We start from the raw sequence: 18,004 nt of genomic DNA on the forward strand, positions 1-18,004 counted from the left end.
AATTTTGGAATTAATGCAATTCGCCCGTACGAATGGCATCACTGGAGAGGAACTTGGAAGCATAGAATAGTTATACACGACCAATATGAACACTTCGTAAACTTGACATGGTGTATATTCAGATTTTCTTTTTATCCAGAGACAAGAAAAGTACATACTTCTGATCGAAAATAAAGTCAAGAAGAGTTTTCAAATTACAATTTCATTCGCGACTTTTTTATTATTTTCCAATGAAGTACCGAAATACAAAAAATTCTTTAAATAACTGTTCTTTGTTGTTTTGGTAGATTAATTTCATGATTCTTTAATATTGTGTGATTAAGTAGACAATAATCGGATTTACTCCCACCAGGCGGACAAATGGAGTAATCTCCGTGTAACAAAAACGTTCAAGTAGTCCCTTTCTTCTTCTGAAATCACACAGTGTCAAGGGATTACAAGTACCAAACTTAACAAGATTGTCCGCTAAAATCCTTATTATTAAACATTTAAAGACAAATTATACAAAAACATGGCAAGTTCTTATACTAAGATTACTTCTTGTCTTGTACGCAATTGTGTATCTCTCAATTTGTTTCCCGTCGGTGTGAATTTATGGATCGGGTTGGATTAGAGCTGGATGCAAGCAGAGGCGAGAATCTGTGTCTGAACAATAAGGTATCGGTGACAAGGGGAGACAAATGAAGCTTGTCAGTATACTGTTCACTAATATTACGAAGACATTGCGGGAGATATTGGAACTTTTGATATAAATTATGTCTGACTAAATCTGTAATTGAAATCCCCGACAAAAGGTAAGGTATTTTATCGAACAGACACCCTTCATATGTTAATAAAAGCATGCTACGATTTCAGATCATTTTAATACGAGCAGAGTGTTTACGAGAGGATGTCTCTCAAGTTCTAAAATATATAAGTCGATTTTTAAAAATTATTGCATTTTATAAATACTTTTAATTTAAAATCATTCTAAAATTGAAAGTGTACTATTTAAATTGCTTTGGAAGTTTCAGTTGCATTTTATGATTCTTGTATGACATATTACAGTTTGTAATAGTAATTCAAAAGATTGAAAGACATGGGGTCAGGAAAGTATTCCCCCGAAATCAAAAATCTATGAGGGGGGGGGGGGATGTTGTTGACTTAATCCGTGTGTCTCGGCAACTTACTTTGGGAATATTACAGTACAGGTAAAAAAAGGTTCATGGTCAGATATCAGTACCACTAAAGGATAAAGGTTATTTATATTGGTTCAATGTCAAATGAAATTTTATGCTGGTTTTTTTTTTAATTTCAAGGACACGGAGTTTAAAAAACACATCTTGTCTTTTGGCAGAAAAAAAATAAGATTTCTAAAGATTTTTTATTTATAAAACTAAAAGCATTTTCTACTTGTTTACTATATACACCAATAGCTTATGGAATACCCGTCCCGGAAGAAGAAATATTAAAAGGTAATAGTGAATGAACCCATCTAGATAGTCTGATGGTATCATATCTTGTTTTGATCTTTTTGTCAGATAACACAGCAAATTTAGATAAAGTAAATTTCGCATATATATCTGATATTTACATTTATATATTCACTGAAGAGGGGATAATTTGATATGGGGTCAGCAACATGAAAAGTTCCAGTTACTAGATCTCTAAAGACGAAGTCCTTCTCTATTATCTACATATATAAATAGCCAGGATGATTATTTATCATATATTGAACAATCGGTTTGCTAAACAATGATGAAGGTTTTTTTTCATTCCCGAATGTAGATACCATCACGGTTGGGTGTACAAATGTACATGTAGTTATGTGGAAGTTGGAACGTTTCAAATTACAGAATCTGAAGGGTTAGATTAAAAGGCATAGAAAAATGCCGAAAAAATCACAAGCTGCTTGAAATCTGTCAGATTTAGTTTACGACTACCCCATAACAATCAGACACTCATGTTTCCTCCCTAAATTTAAAACCGTTGTCGCCTCAAATCAAGGACAAGCTATTGTTGACGGTCTGGAGAATGGAAGGTTGTTATACTCCGACTTCATTTTCTGTCATAAATATAGCGCGAAACAAACTTTAATATCCAATTTGTTCATATTAAGAGGAATTACAGGGAAATTTGATAAAGGGTGGGCGTATTTTGAATTCTTACAGATTTTTTTTTCTATTTTGTTTTATTGTTGTGAAATGCCTTAAGAAATTGCAATCATGAAGTTTCTCTATCGTTAATTGCCTATTAGAAACGTCAGCTTCGCGTTGGTTTTATAAACAACAATGTTTAAAATCAACCCCTACCTTGGATACACATTTTCACGTACATTTCAAGATATTATATTTTCTTATGAGATTTTTTCATCAAATGTGCTCTCTCTCTCTCTCTCTCTCTCTCTCTCTCTCTCTCTCTCTCTCTCTCACAATTTTTTTTAACGATTATTGAAAACTCGTCAAAATTGTGTTTACTATCCTCGGTTACTTGCACGCCTTTTTATCGTTTTCTGATATCATGAATTTCCTTTTCACTCATTACTTTGCATTCAACTTATTATCTAAATTGGGTGATTAGCGATCCCCGTGTCAGGAGCATTCTCCGATGGATAAAATGATATCCTTCCGCGACCGATAGAAAATAATTCCATACAAAAAGGCGTGATCGTCTGTAACAACATAAACAACTTTGACAAATATCACCTATACTTAAAATTAATATCACGGGTAGTTATTCTCTTTTTAATGTTCAGCAAATATTCCAATCAATAATCCAGTTCGAGGTGAATGAAAGTTGAATGTATTTGAAAAGCTTAAATTCATCGACAAATGAAAACATCGTTATATCAGAATATTTAAAAGGGGTGTCGATTCATTTAAGGGCACAACTTTTTTTCTTTGTTTTTAGAACTTATACTTGATGTAGTTTGGTGCATTTATATAAGTATATCAATGCATTGTATTTGATTATGTTACTTTAGAACCCTACAGTGAACAATATATTCTCTGTATAACGCCATCTTCGTCGTCTTTTGCACTTCCCTTTGCACCTTTGTATTGGTGGGGACTCTCTTTGCTTTCCGAACCGTAACGTCCTACAATATGCATACACATTTCCTGAAACAAAAGAGGCTGTTGTCTTGACAGTGAATGCAAACCTTTCATTTAAGAAATCGATTCTTGTATCAATAGCTAGCTGAAAGGCTATCACTGCGAGAAAATTTTAATTAAGAAAAATTATGATGCTATCTCAGGCGACGTACAATACAAAGAACTTGAAAGAAGCTTCCTGTCTGTGTACAGATAAAAAAAAATATTATAAGACAGCGAGCTACTAAGAGCCGGCGAGTTTGTGTGTTTTTGCCAAAGTCAGAATCTGCAGTTTACTTTATTAAGGTAAGAATTAACGAAAGCCGCGGTTTGGTTATCGTGACGTCATCGTGAATGTTGCCTCGCTCGATTTGTTGTTCTGGTTTCTCCGCTCCTTCTGTCGTGTTACTGGCAGTGATTTAGAATGACAGGGGGAAACCGTCATGTCCATTAAACTGATTTAATAATCTATCAAACTTTCAATTTTCGAGATATTATCGCCCTGGAAATACTTTTATCTGGCAGTAATGTGCAAATTTCTGTCGTGTGCTCCCTTTAGCCACGAAGGTTACACTTTTTGATCGACAGTTAGCTCTTCTGACATCCGCTCTGTTGGGTACAAAATCATTAGAGCAATTACATGGCAATATCGCACAATGGAAATCACTTATCGAGATTAAAAATGACAATCGTCGATCAGCTTTGCGGCTATAAGTATTTAATCCGACAGTAGGGTATACCTGTAAGACGACACGTTCTATTGGTCGAATTCTTCTCTCCCCCTAAAAACACCTTAGCTCGTGATTTGCGTTTCTTTGATTTGCACAAAACCAAGAATGCATACAGTCTGGAAAACAAGCAACAAACACGGTGTTTGTATGCAGCGATTATCGAGCTGGGGGTGCCGTTTTGTCAAAGTTTGTGATTTTAGACTGATCTTTCTTTAACTTCATTCACTTATTAACGGCAATTAATCATCACTGGCAACGTCTTTCGCAAGACCCAGGGTAAAACTGGGCCTCGATGTCAAATTTCATATTCATATCGAAAAACGAGAAACTCTATTTCCAGAACTTTTCCGGTGTCCATTAAAATATGGTAAAACGGGGTTAATTTCATATTATCATTCCAATCGTTAAATAAATTTGGCCTTTGATTACTCTCTTTAATAATTCATATCGTATAATTTAAACCCCAATGTTTGCATGAAGAATTAGAGATTGAGTATGATTGCACCTAAACATTATGTAGGCGATTCCTTAAATATGACACACTATCATGAATATATTATGTGTTCTACAATTGCCAAAGGAATGGAGTTGATGTGCATATCTCAACGGTAATTCAAAAGAATTTTACAATTCCAGGTGCACTGAATAAAGTCATTTTGCTTTATTTTCCACTCTCCATATATATCTTATGAAGATAGGCAGCGACTGGTTGACTATCAGCTTTGAATACCGCACAGAAAATTAGACCCAAATTAATTACAAGAACACTCCAAACGTCCTTGCAGAATATTTTTTTGCGTATTCTTTTGAAATAATAGATTGAATCACGCACAATGGAATGCTATCAATGGTTGCTACATTGCAGTCAAACGAGATTGGAAATGGAACGAACGTCTTATCATTCCTTTTGAAGCAAACAATAACTTTCAATTTGTTCTAGTCTGATTTCCGAAAAATTACAATTTGTTTTGTAGAAAGAAAAAAAATACAGAACTTCAAACAAATCAACGAAGATTGGAAGGGGAATGAAAGAACGTCAAATGAATACATGTATGACTTTCCTTGAAATCATTTCTGATGTTGTGCAAAAGGGACCAACTACCAAACGTTTTAAGAGCGGGATGTTTGGAGTGTCGGCATTGCCTATATACAGGAGCAGGAAGAGGGATAAACTTGACGATTTCGATGGAATTAGAAGTATTTTATCACACAGGTATATAATCCTCGCACACGGGTATATTTCTTGTTTGCTCTTTCTCTCGTGTCCCTATTGTGTAATCTGTCGCTCACTTCCACGGTGTGTGTGTCTAAGAGTAGATAAATAATGATAGATAATTTCTTTGACGGGTTATGTGTACACTTGCATGATGAATCAACATCGTAATGTGCATTAGATAACTCAAAGGTCAGGGGTCAAGTTAGATCTTACGGTGACCCCACTTCAAGACGACCACTCGCCCGATGAGCTGAGTAGATTTTCGCCCCAAGTGCTGACACCCCCTTGGTTGTGTAAACAGCTATGTGGAATCCCCCTAAGTCGATCAAAGGAACACGTGATTTTGTTCCAAGTTGTGGTCTTGAGTGCATAGACTACATAAAAGGAGCCCCCGGGAGCTTTTCGCCTTTCTTTCTTGCCTTACCAAGACACTTGACTTGCAGTATAGTAAAAGGAACAACTTTCCAAAAGTTCCAAGATATTTAGGTACTTCTTTTTGATCGCCGGTATAATTGTCGTGCGTGTAGTATATACACAATGTGAAGGTTTGTTGGAACAAGCGCAGTGTTTATATAGAGGTATATATAGAAAGGATACTTACTTCTCCGCCAGATCGTCTGATGTGAATTTTATTATACTGTACTATCGCATTTGATTCGATGACGATGACCAGAACCTATGATGCGTCTCTACCTTCTTGGCAAATCTAACAGAGGACATCCAATTTTCGATCATATATTCTCCTCTTGTTTGTCGATATTTTAGTTCCTGTCTTGCAGTCATTGGCATCAATCAATCAATCTATCAGTCATTTTTCAATCATTTTCTATATGGATATGATTGCCATTGTTTCTATTGCGATTCATTTGGTTTCCATCCTGTTTATAGAATACTTCTATATATGATTTTCATGATGACGTCATTGTTGCGCTTTATTGTAACGTAACTGAGATTATGTTATACGGCTGTGGAAAAGATATACCTAGTATGTCCTTACTGGCAAAGAATGCCAACACAGTTAAGCTAATGTTGCAGTTAATATGTAGCAAATATTTCAAAAGGTGAAAATTTTTACGAGCAATTGATTAGTGTCATATTTGATATGTTGATAAATGCAACTATGTGGATTTTTTTTATACTGTACCAACTGGTTTCCTTATTACATTCTAAAAACTTCATTTAAGGTCAAGATCTAGTAAATGAAAGGTGCCTACAGGTTTATGAAATTCAAGATATTAATTCTTTTAATGATGCTTTATAACAATATCTTTGTTTCATAGGGTGTACCGGGGCTAAAAATTTTGCTAAACACAATGAAAAATCATGTTTTAAACAACCATTTTCTATGAAACATGAAGGATAAAAGTAACAAATCTCAGAGTTGTGTCCCTTTTTGACTAATGAAATATATCTAGATTGCCTACAGTCTCTCCAAAAACGGCATTAAACAAGCTCTTGACCACCTCTTTAAAATGATGTCAAATTGAATATGGGTACCGGGATTACTTTTCCCGTTATTAAAAATAGAATGTCAAAATATTGTTTTATTTTCCACATAATTCCTTCAAAGTCGTAAAATACGGGAAAAGATTCATCAGATCAATCATGACGTCATAATGGTTCTAGCATTAGAAAGAGACTCTGGAACCATTTACTAGATCTTGACCTTAAGTGAAATTTTATCCTAAAAGTTTATGCAAAAGAATTTTAAGAAACTTCTTGAATACGATTTTGTTGTCCAAAGACGGATGTAAGCTCTTGAACTTATTCAAATTTTCCTCTTTTTTTTTGGGGGGGGGGGGGGGGATGTAGTGGTAGAGGGTCACTCTTTCTCTTTCTCTTTATCGGATTAACTGAAATTTTAAAAACTTCACTTAAAACATTTTGTACATATAGTTCGGAATTTCCTGTTGACTAATGCACAAAAATGGAGAATGACAACGTCCCTGTTAATATTGACGTGATAATGTTCAAAAATATTTAATACATTTTTATATTGTTCTTTGATAAAAAATATCTATGTTATTACGATAATGTTTGTTGATATTTTTTAATCTTTGGGTCTTTTCTTCAAAGCACATGTCGCATATTGTTTAAAATTTTAACATGTAAAAAATTAAGAAAGATTGCTGATTTTCAAAATTAAAAATGTCACTTTACATGGGAAAAAAAATGAAATTAAATGAAATAGCTTAAGTTTTAAAAAGATAACTGATTTTGAAACTGACCCACTATCAATCAAAATTACATTTACTTGAAATAATCATAGACATATATCGTTACTCAGTATATGTCTATTAAATACATGTGTTTAAATACGTAACCGTAGATATACGTATTCTAAGAGGAAACCAAAGAAAGATAATCCGAAATGTAAGAGTTACATTTCTTTAAAGATCTCTTTTGTATTTGGAGTCACGTAACCCACATATTTTTTAAGATGCCCGGATGTAAACAAAATGGAGGACTTGTACAGACAATAACAGAAGATTGTCTATTAAACATGTGAATATTCTTGATTTTCGTGGTTTGATATGGCATTTAATTCTAATTTCAAACCATTTTATGATCCTGGAAATGAAAAAATACACAGAAACAACGTCGGAACCAACAACTTCACTAAGTCAAGCGAAGAATCAAGTGCGATTCAACAACAGAGGGCACCTGCTCGAATATCGAAGTATATTTTTGTTTTTTTTTGTACAAAGTGATAATTTCATTTTTATTTTTTGGTTTTAGATAAACAAATTAAATGGTTTACAACGAAAAATACGATGTTCTGATATTTATTATGTACGTGTAACATGTTCCAGACTATTTGACAAACTATATTGGCCTAAGACCAATTTTATCTCGTTGAGTATCATTCCTCTCCAGTGCATTGTTACATCATTTTTTGTATATTAATTTATGTTTTGATAAAACGAAGTAAAAATGCCTCGGTGAGAAATGGTACTTAAAGAGATTTGGTTCTAGGCCAGTATTAATATGAAGCGACTTTTGAAGGAGGTTTCAAAAGTAAAACACCATTAGGCTTAACATCATCACATGTATCACCATTACCAAGATTGATATTTGTAATGTTTCAAACTTGTTGATGGATTTTTAAAGAAATGGGGACCCCTAATATGTGCCCATGCATGTACCAAGTTAAAAATGTGCAAAAAAATGCTTTAGAATAGTGATTCCTTTCACTTTTTATTACATGCACACCTGTGATGCATCTATTATTTCATTTGTGCATTTTTAGACTAGAAATAGCATATATTGTGCATACAAAATTTTTACTTTAACATCTCAAAAAATATCACTTTAATTGTCTTTAAACTTAGAAGGTATATGCCTAAATCACTACGTGTAATGACATGTGTTTTGAATGCCTAATAAAGTATTGATATTAGATTTCTTTTTTTTTCCAAATCCTATTTAGAGCAATGCCTTGAGAGAGTTCAACCAGTGGGTTCAGGACGTGTTTTTGCACTGAGTGCTTTTAGAGACAAGTAATAAAGAGTCAATTTGTAGATGTTCAGGTTTCTTTTCACCTGATCACAAAATGTTTTAATGTTTTTGTTAGGGTTCGTGGTTTCATTAGATATGTGTTGTGCAATGACAAAAGGGAAAGCATGTACCCGTATTATATGATATTGATATTTTTAGATACTTAATTATTAATCAAAGCACTTGATATTCAAAACCATTCTTGAAAAGATGTCTGAAGAGTTGCCCTTTCTCTGAGTGTTTAACAACATGTATTCCCAATGCCAAGATTTTGTATTAGTGACAATCAATGGTTGAAATACCCGGTATATTCACATCCCACTTGGGAACATTTTGTTGTTTATTTGGTGTTTAATTAATTGTTATGCATGCTGAAATTACACCCACTGTGGTTATGGTACAAGTGCCCAGGATGCATGTTTTGTTATGGACTGGACCAACTTTCTTGTTATATATATTATAAATCATTCATCACTAAACATTTAAACTTGCTCATTTCATTATTTATGTGTATAAAGATAATTTTTTTACAGAGTACTTTACAGCATTACATCCTTATTTGTTAAATGTTGTTTTCTTTTTACGTCTTGAAAATGAAAGTATATAGAAAATCTAAATATAACGACATGAAATTATGTAACGTGATTTTCTTGCATCTTTTGAATCAAGATTTAGTTTGTTTAACACTTAAATTATTTCTTGGAATTTCAGCAAGTGTCCTGACAATTGGGAGCCATATGTCCACAAACAAGGAGATCTGTTTTATGTGGATGTGAAAGAAGACAGCAAAAGTCAAAGCAAGAACCAGCAGAGAGTGAATGTACCAGAAAGGTCCTCCGGTCATCACAGAGATCGTTCACAGCCAGTGAATACAGAGGAAACAAACAATGGCAACCATGTACATCTTGAGAATAATAACCAGCCTTTAGTTTCAAAGAACTCCACATATGACCCACATTCAAGTAAATTTGAAGTTCAGGTGACAGGCACTGGTTATAAACATTTCAAACCTAAGATTTTGTTTAGTGATCAGACCATATTGAAAGAGAATGATTTCAATTCAGAAAATCTTCCTGAAAGTGACTCGCATAAAAAGTTGAGTAACGGCCAGGTTTCGAGTTCTTCCTGTCCACAAAGTGAGGATAAGATTAAACATGTTTATTTGATGCCGAACCTAAGGAACTGCTCTTCCAGTGATAAGTCGGGGATAATTCTGTGTGAGAAGCTGTTTGGTATTGTCTTGTGTCAGTATAACCATAGAACTTCCCAGCCCATGCTTAATGGGAATACATTAGAAAAACTCGCGAGAGAAAGGAAGATCATTGTTCAAGATGTTTTACAGGCCAGTCCTGCCAAGCAATCTGCTCAGATTTTTAGAGGTAAATCTTTAAACTCTTTATAGCTAGGACATTTTCTGTCTTTTCTGTAAGCTTATGAAATGTGCTGGTTAGACCACAGTTATGCTGTCAGCATAGTTTTGTAAATATAAAGTAAATGAAGAATAATTACACAGCTTATAGCTAATGTTTAATGATAATTTACTAGTAATATGATATACATTTGAATTACAGGAGACATGTTGGTTTGTCTGAATGACATTGAAATAACATGGGTGAACCTGGATGAAATATTTAGATCTATCTCCAGCAGAGCAGTAAGTTCTATTTATGTGTCATGGAGATTTGTGAAACTTATCATAAAACATTAAGCAGTTGAGATTAAGTAGGAGAAATAGAGACTAAATTTTTGTCCATATATCTTATATTGGCTATTATTGATTGATTTGTTTGTAATGTAAGCCATCGCCTAATATTAATTTGTTTGGTATTATTTTTTGTAGGTGAAACTAACCTTCCAGCTTCCTGTGGTGATAGGACCAGATAAGAACCCACCCTCTTCTAGAATTCCCCCACCTCTACCTCCAAAGACCTACCCCCACAAAGTCAGCACCTGTACCGTAGTCCCCACATCTCCCCATCAGCCCAAAAAGAAACACCATCCTCAGCTCGGGGAGAACATTCTCCAGTTAGTGTCCGGTGAAGACAAATCCAGACTGTACTCTTTCTTGAAGAACATTCTTTGTGCGGTTTTGTACTTGACTTTAGACTCGCGTGAATCTGATGAGTCATCAGATGGCAATAATAAGGAGGACATTGTGTATCAGTTTCCGTGTGACCTTGAAAACAAACTGGTGGATGTCAGGGGTCTTTTTCTGACTCTGTGTGGAATTGTCCCTGATGTCACTGGAAACAATGTTAAATGGTATTCATTATGGCTTTTATTTCTTTATCAGTACTCATGTCCATTGATTTTAAAAATGTTTATTAGATGTTAATTTCTACTTTGTAAGATACTGTAAAAGTAAACAAATGTTTAATATCATATGTTAACTATCATAAGTTGTGTTGCTAATGAGAAATATATGTGACCTAGAAGTATTTGCAAACATTGCAAATAGTTCTCGTAGGTTTACAGTACATTTGTATAAAACTGTCACATTTTTTTTACCGTATAGCTGTACTGTCAGTCATAAAGGAGAACTAATCCATGTAGTGTTCATTAGAGAAGGCCAGGACTTATTTTTAATGGGCTTCCCCCACTCCAGGTAAGAAACACTTCTAAAAAAAATTCTAATGTTTATTTCTCCATACGCAATCAAAATATTTTCCTACATTACATATGTATTGAGAAATGTGTGTGAATCTTTCAGGGTTCCATTAGCATTTAGTGAGGTTGTCATGACAGAATTGCACAGACTATTAAAAGTATTGTTTGGATCAGTAGTCAGGTAATTTTTTAATCACTATTATAAATTTATTATGTAAGCATGTACTCAACAGTTTTAATGGTGTCTGCATAAAACTTATGATGGCTCTTATGTTTCAGTGCATTCCGATCACCAAAATTCCGAGCCCAGCTAGATCAGCTGTTTTCTCTTACTCTTCATACAGTACTTCAAAACCCAGACATCATACTACACGGACCAAACTCCAATGTTTCAGGCCAGGTATTCTATGAGTCAATATCTGGAGCCCAGAGTCTTAGTCTTTCTCAGGAAAATATGGTAAGTGTCTATAGCTATACCTTTTTAATTTCAATGTTATAGACAAATCTTAGCTTCTTTGGTAAACATGTACATGTATTATCAAAATGGTAAAAACTTTTTCTTTCAATAATTATGTTTATATGGTCTTTTTACAGCTTCTTTGTGATGAAATATTGAGTGAATTTGAAGCTGCTGATTTTGATGAGTTTATGGTAAAACATTTCTTCACTTGATGTAGTGTTGCAGATAACTGCATATGGATTCTTCTCTTTACTTCATTATATTCAACCACATAAAACAGTGCACAGAGAAAAAATCTTATTGCTTGACATACAAATTTATTTGATAATTTATCAAAAAATGGAATGTGATTTTTACAGGAAGAAGATGAGCTTTTTGATAGAAGGGCTTTCAATGTTCTTGGAACATGTCTGTATTATAAGGTATGAAGAGGTGGTTTTTTTTAAAGAAATACATGTTCTGAACGCTGTACCTTTGATGCAAAGAATTTTATAATACATGTACATGTACATGAGTTGTGATTTTTCTTGGTGTTTTCTTAGGAATACCTCCTGTGTAACCATCTCCCAGCCTCTGACTTCCAAGACATCCACTTGTTCATTAAATACCACAGCCTGCTTCAGCTGATGGCAAAGAAAAGTGTGGAGGACCTAGTGATTTGGAGGGAAATGTTTCCCACTCGTAGATTTCACAGTAGGGAGGCCTCACCCCCAGGGTATACGGAACCTACCGGGCACTGGTTCCTTCTCTTAGTGGGAATGGTAATTAGATTTAATATGGACAATTAAAAATTGCTCTGAGGCTTCATAAATGAGTATTGGATCAATCTAAGGATTATAAATCTGTTTTTACAGAAACATTTCCTTCTGGCAACTTTATTGGAGATGGGAGGATGTACAAAGTCACGGAATATTCCCCTCTCTCCAGATCCTTTCTATGTTAGTCAGGCTAAAGCCACGCTTCTACAGTTTGAAACTGATGATGTGGCAATTGCCCAGTCCTGTGAGAAAAGGTAGGATCGTTAACTATTACTACATTTTACTACACAAAAAGCAAAAATAATCATTATGTTGTATCTACAGAATGAGCTTCAAGTTAACACCTCCACCCACCAGTGTATTGCTTCATTTTACAAAAGAAACAATATATCGGAATAACCATTACCCATTATGGATGTGCTGTATTTAAGAGCCTTGTAATAAGATTTTGTGTTTTATCAGATTGTCAGCAGACCCTTGTGGTCCAACATTAGTCAGTGCCGATTCAATGCTGCAAGGTGTCAAATCAAAGAAGGAAGAGAATTCGTTCATCAGTCCGACCAAAGTACAAGACTCCCCAAAGAATCGTAAGCTATCCGCAGTGTATCATTCATATTATATTAGCTAAAGTAGCTAAAGTATTTAAGATGAGAAAAATATTATAATGAATTGTAAAAATTGCTTTCATTGCTTTAAAACATACACTGCAGAGCTTTGACCTGTTTCTACATAAAGAATTGCTTCAAAGCCAGTAACATTTAGGAAACATCAGTTTATTGATGTATTTTTAAAAGCTTTTAATAGTTTTATTGAAAAAATATTAATAAATCTTTTAGTCCAGGAAATGAGATTTATGAATTCAACCTGTCTACCTAAATTCACTCTTATGTGTGCACTTCACTTTACTTGAGTAATTGATCAGCCAGTTATGTATACTCTGCCAGACCTTGTATTGTGAATCACTTTGGTTTCTCAAGGCTTCATATTCTACTGAGTTTATCATCTTCATTTTACACAAAAACTTGTACATGTAATTTGATATATTGTATATCTTTCTGTCATCAGTTTAAACTCCAAGCTTAATAAGTTATGGATAAGAACTTAATGAGAGGATTTTTATCCAGTTCTTATGAACACAAAGTGATTTACAGTACTTTAAGCACTGTTTGCCAGTATCTGTGTGTCTGACCTTGTGTCTTGCTTTACCAGCTGCCACGCCCATTCTGTCACCCACATACTCTATCCTATTTAAGTGGCCACTCTCTCCAAATAACGAAAGTCTATCTGGTGAGTGTCTTAATTTTCATGCTGTATACAGGGTAATTTTTACCATCATTTTATTTTGAAATTTTTAATTCTTATTTGTGAAATATTTAACAAATGCTCCAGCACAATTGTGTTTCAAGAGAGATAATTTACTCTTTTGCATTTGTCCTGGTTAAAATTCCTCAGTAAAAATGAGGACAAATGGGGCAAGAATTTTCATGTATGCAGAATTTGTTTTAACTGCAGGTACCCATTTTATCAAGTTAAGAATTTTTCATCCATTCCTCTTTACCGGTATTTGATCCATTGGCTTGCAATAATAACAGGAAAGATGCTGTGATAATATCTACAAATGTCATAACCTTATCTTTTACTTGAAACATTGATTATATTTATGTATTGAGTAGTGTAAAACTAATTGAATTTCTGCAAATTTGAACATATTTTAAGCTGATTTTTAAAAAATGGACAGATTTGAACCAACACAATGCAATGAAAGAGTAATGGTCTCCAAATTAAGAACTAACACTGAATTTGACTGTCCATTATCTGTAGGTGCTTTGGAATTTTTAAGGGTTATTTCTTCACAGTAAAGAATAATTTTTACTTGCTATATTGCTTGCTATATCTGTAATAGGAATTGTTGGATGATTTATTGAAAATACATGTAATTGATATTTCAGATGCTTTTTGCTTTACTCTTTTCTAAAACTGGATTTTTGTGTGCTTGTTTAAGGAATTCCAGAAGACTCACCAGATCATTACAAGGGTGGGTCTACAAATGATGTATCCACTCCAACCATGAAACGACATGGAAGTCGGTTGTCTTATGGCTCCAATGACTCAGCAGGGAGCGGGAGCAGCTCTGGTCCCCAAAATAAGGTACTCCATTGACTAATTCAAATCAGCTGTTTCAGCAGTATATAAAATATGCAAACTAGTATTTTGATGATAATAAAATCATTCTGTTGAACATGTATATTTTGTTTCCCATTTTGGATTTTGAAATTTAATAGACACAGAGAAAGTTACCGAAGATTTTCAAAATGTGTTTTGTGCATGTATATATAATGTAATTTTCAAACTCTGGAATTTGTTACAGGGAAAGTTGGGCAGCAAGTCTGGGTCAGTTTTTGAAGTCAACAGTATTAACAGTGCAATCAATTTAGAACCACAGAAAGTGATCAGGTGAGGGGCCCTTTATTTTGTCTATTCAGAGAAATAATCTAAATTGCACTCAAGTCTGAATTTATATCCTTACAAATATCTTTGTACTGTATATCAATTAGAGTTATTTGAGACAAATTTTGATACATAAAATTGAAATGTCTTTTTACCATTGAATAACCCCTCTTCTTTTTATATTTAGAGGTGAAAAAAATTAAGAATTTATGTTGATTTACCCGGTAAGCCTTAAAATATTGTTTCCGCTCTAGTGTATATGTGACAAAATACCCTGTTACCTGTATAGTATATTTTAAGGTTTAAACAGATTGAATAGTCTCTCTTTGTTCTATAAAGTATGAATCTATTATACAGGGTCACCAGAGGGAGTCAGAACACCCTGTTTCACCTGATCCAGTTTGATGGTCTGGAGGGAATTGTCATTTCCCCCTCCCCCCAGGCCCTGGCGGCCTCCCAAGGGCATCTACAGAGCCAAGTCCTCACCAACTTCTACAAGAGCTGCCTACAAATACGCAATTCATTCCACAGAACCTCAACACATCCTGTAAGTCTTAAATCAAGTTTGAAATAAAATGAGAAACCCCTTTTAAGACGATTTTGGTGTAATGGAAGGGTTAGCATATTTATTCAGAAAAATTAAAGCAAAAACAGATTATGCAGAAACTTATCATTTTGTTTGAACTAAGAATTGATAAATATAAAAAGTACATATACGCCGTATTTCAATGTAATAATTTTTTTAAAATGAAAATTTGCATAAAATGAATTTCGGACCCTATAATAACCTTTTGTTAAAAGTTTGTATGGATGAACATGCATTTATTGGGCTCTTTATAAATTTATGATTTTTTAAATCTTAGATTAAACTGAATCACAAAAACATGAAGAGGAGGGTACATGCAGTGGACCATCAGGAACATGCTGTGTTGTTTAGATACACACAGCCGCAGGAGAACAAGAGACCACCAGTGGCTCTGTTATACTGGGTTGTGGGGTAGGCATTCCATTGTTACATGTTTATACATGTTTATCTGAATTTTTGTCGTGTTTTATAATGTAATCATTGCATAAGAGTCAGTGTGGTAATATGTATGGTGTAAATTAAAGTATTTTTAGATAACATCTGTAGTTTGAAGAGATTTTCTAGTGTTGCTAACTCTAGTGCTTTCTGTGGACACGGAACTCATTTGTTTACATTATTTTATATAAGATTTCAGTCTAAAACACAGAAATAAGATGTAGATGTTGCAATATTTACTTTCCTGTCATTTAAAAACAGAGCTTTTGTAAACAAGTCAATTTTTTCGGGGGAAGGGGGGTGGTGGTTTTAAATTTTAAACTGATGTAAATTTATTGTGTAATTCTTAACATAATTGATAAATTTTTCCTGTAGTTATTGGCAACTTACTTGATCAATTTTGATTTAGAGATAAAAGGGTCATTTTATACTACCTGTAATTAGCAAAACCAAAAGACTTTTCATATCTAAATGTATGAGATACCATAAGGAGGGGTGTAACCAGGAACATGATACGCTCTCATACTGTATTTTACTATTAATAGCTCTGATACTCATATACATTGTTCTCAAGCGTCTATAGATTCGTTTTTTGTTTTCAGTCGACAGTTGAGACATGAGAAGGAGATGTTTGTGTGCTTCCATGAGTCTATCCCACAGTCAGCCATAGAGATGGCCTTCAGAGTCGGCTTTGGTACTTGACAGTAGAGGAAAATAGCGAGCGTGCCATATCATTTTTAATCAAGATGTTTTTGTAAGGAAGTATCTTGTTCTTTACAGTATATTACAAATTCTTTCTTGCCATGGGGAAAGTGACAGAATATATCCATTTAAAGAGGCGAGACAAAAATATGACACAAGGTTCAAAATTATACTTGTAGCATTTACTACACAAAACAATGATTTACAATATTTGTAGACGAAATTTAAGGACTGAGGGTGGAAGATTGTGAGATCGTTTCTTATTTATCTGTAACCATGAAAAGTCTGCCATTGAATCATTATCAGATTTAATTCTGGGGACACAATCTCATTTTTATTGTGATATATTTAATATATATAATGACTGTGGTAACCATGTTTGATATTCATTTTACTTTCTTTTTTCGTATTCTAAGGTCATACAAATTGACGGTGCTACTATTTGTATTTTTCATTATGTGTTTTCTAAGTTTTATCAAAATTTCTTCTGAACCTGAATTAATTAAAAACTTTTTTGAAGAAAAATGTGGAATTTATACTTTTTATTTTCGACATTAATCTAAATAAGTAATATACACCGGTACTCTTATATAGTGTAATTCTCTCCTTAAAAACTTCAATTACATGTACTAACTACACATGTATTAGGATATCCCTATTCTGAATTTTTTGAGGATGTATTTCTTGAAATCTTGTCTTTCATTCATACTGTACTTTGAGTGGAAATCCATTATATAGTGACCCAAATATGAGACGGCCAGGATAGCTCAAGGGTTTTATACAGGGTTCATTTCTTTAAATGGAACTTGTTTGCTTCTTTATTGTTTGTTTTGTTTCAAGGGGGTCAGAATAGAGGGGGGGGGGGGGGTGGTCTTCTTTGTACAAATAATTTTAAATAACTTTCTCAAATTTTAATTTACAGTTTTTTGTGATTAATTTTTGTAACTTTTATAACATAGTTTCTTAAATACATGTATTAGTGGATATCACATTTAATATTAAATATATTTTTTTATATGATAAATTTTGTTGATTTGATATCTTTTGACATAAAAACAGGTTTGAAAAAATTGTATACATTTTATAAATGTGAAAGAGACCTGATAAAAATGTGATGAAAAGAAAGTTTTACTTGACTTGTGATGAATATCTAGTTTTGCATTTTCCTCAATCTCTTCAAGATTTGAGGATAGAAAATAAGATAAAAAAAACCCAATGATTACTCTGGAAATAGTTTGAAAACGCATTTACATTTTCTAGATTCTGATCTTACAAAAACATGGATATAAAGATGATGTTACAACTTTTCATGTGTGTGCATATAATGTCACAGCGTTGTATGTGGTCAGGTTAACTTATCCTGTAAAATATGTGTGTACATATATGTCACAGTGTTCTGTATGTCAGACCCTATTTATCCATGTTATTTGTAACTTCATGTAATACCATGTACACCACAGTACCAGCAATGAAGTATTATCAGTATCGTTCA

At 33.6% G+C, this 18,004-nt stretch overlaps 1 protein-coding gene across 5 annotated transcripts; it reads left to right on the forward strand.

The window, feature by feature from the left end:
• Window positions 1-531: 531 nt before the first annotated feature.
• On the forward strand, window positions 532-17,793 carry LOC105333330 (protein inturned). Of its 5 annotated transcripts, none has more exons than XM_066076771.1 (19): window positions 532-657; window positions 4,777-5,015; window positions 9,228-9,895; window positions 10,088-10,170; window positions 10,357-10,778; window positions 11,032-11,121; window positions 11,227-11,304; window positions 11,403-11,580; window positions 11,718-11,774; window positions 11,943-12,005; window positions 12,126-12,344; window positions 12,438-12,595; window positions 12,804-12,928; window positions 13,551-13,628; window positions 14,344-14,489; window positions 14,710-14,795; window positions 15,147-15,336; window positions 15,653-15,786; window positions 16,413-17,793. In XM_066076771.1, the coding sequence occupies exons 1-19, from the start codon at window positions 595-597 to the stop codon at window positions 16,510-16,512; spliced, it is 3,177 nt and encodes a 1,058-aa protein (XP_065932843.1). In that variant the 5' UTR covers window positions 532-594; the 3' UTR covers window positions 16,513-17,793. The 5 variants fall into 5 exon arrangements, with proteins under 5 accessions (XP_065932843.1, XP_019924839.3, XP_019924831.2 ...); XM_020069272.3 differs by having other exon boundaries at window positions 566-794; XM_020069275.3 differs by lacking the exons at window positions 532-657; window positions 4,777-5,015 and adding exons at window positions 7,564-7,698; window positions 8,449-8,518.
• Window positions 17,794-18,004: the final 211 nt, after the last annotated feature.

Source organism: Magallana gigas, chromosome 2 (genome assembly GCF_963853765.1).
Source record: "Magallana gigas chromosome 2, xbMagGiga1.1, whole genome shotgun sequence".
Taxonomy (NCBI): Eukaryota; Metazoa; Mollusca; class Bivalvia; order Ostreida; family Ostreidae; genus Magallana; species Magallana gigas.

Bases quoted from the DNA above. Each gene is read 5' to 3' on its own strand.
- LOC105333330 (XM_066076771.1), top strand. From the start codon at position 595: ATGGATCGGGTTGGATTAGAGCTGGATGCAAGCAGAGGCGAGAATCTG. The intron at 12,929-13,550 runs GTAAGCTATCCG...TTGCTTTACCAG, and splicing joins ACAAGACTCCCCAAAGAATC to CTGCCACGCCCATTCTGTCA. The intron at 14,796-15,146 runs GTGAGGGGCCCT...TCTATTATACAG, and splicing joins GAACCACAGAAAGTGATCAG to GGTCACCAGAGGGAGTCAGA.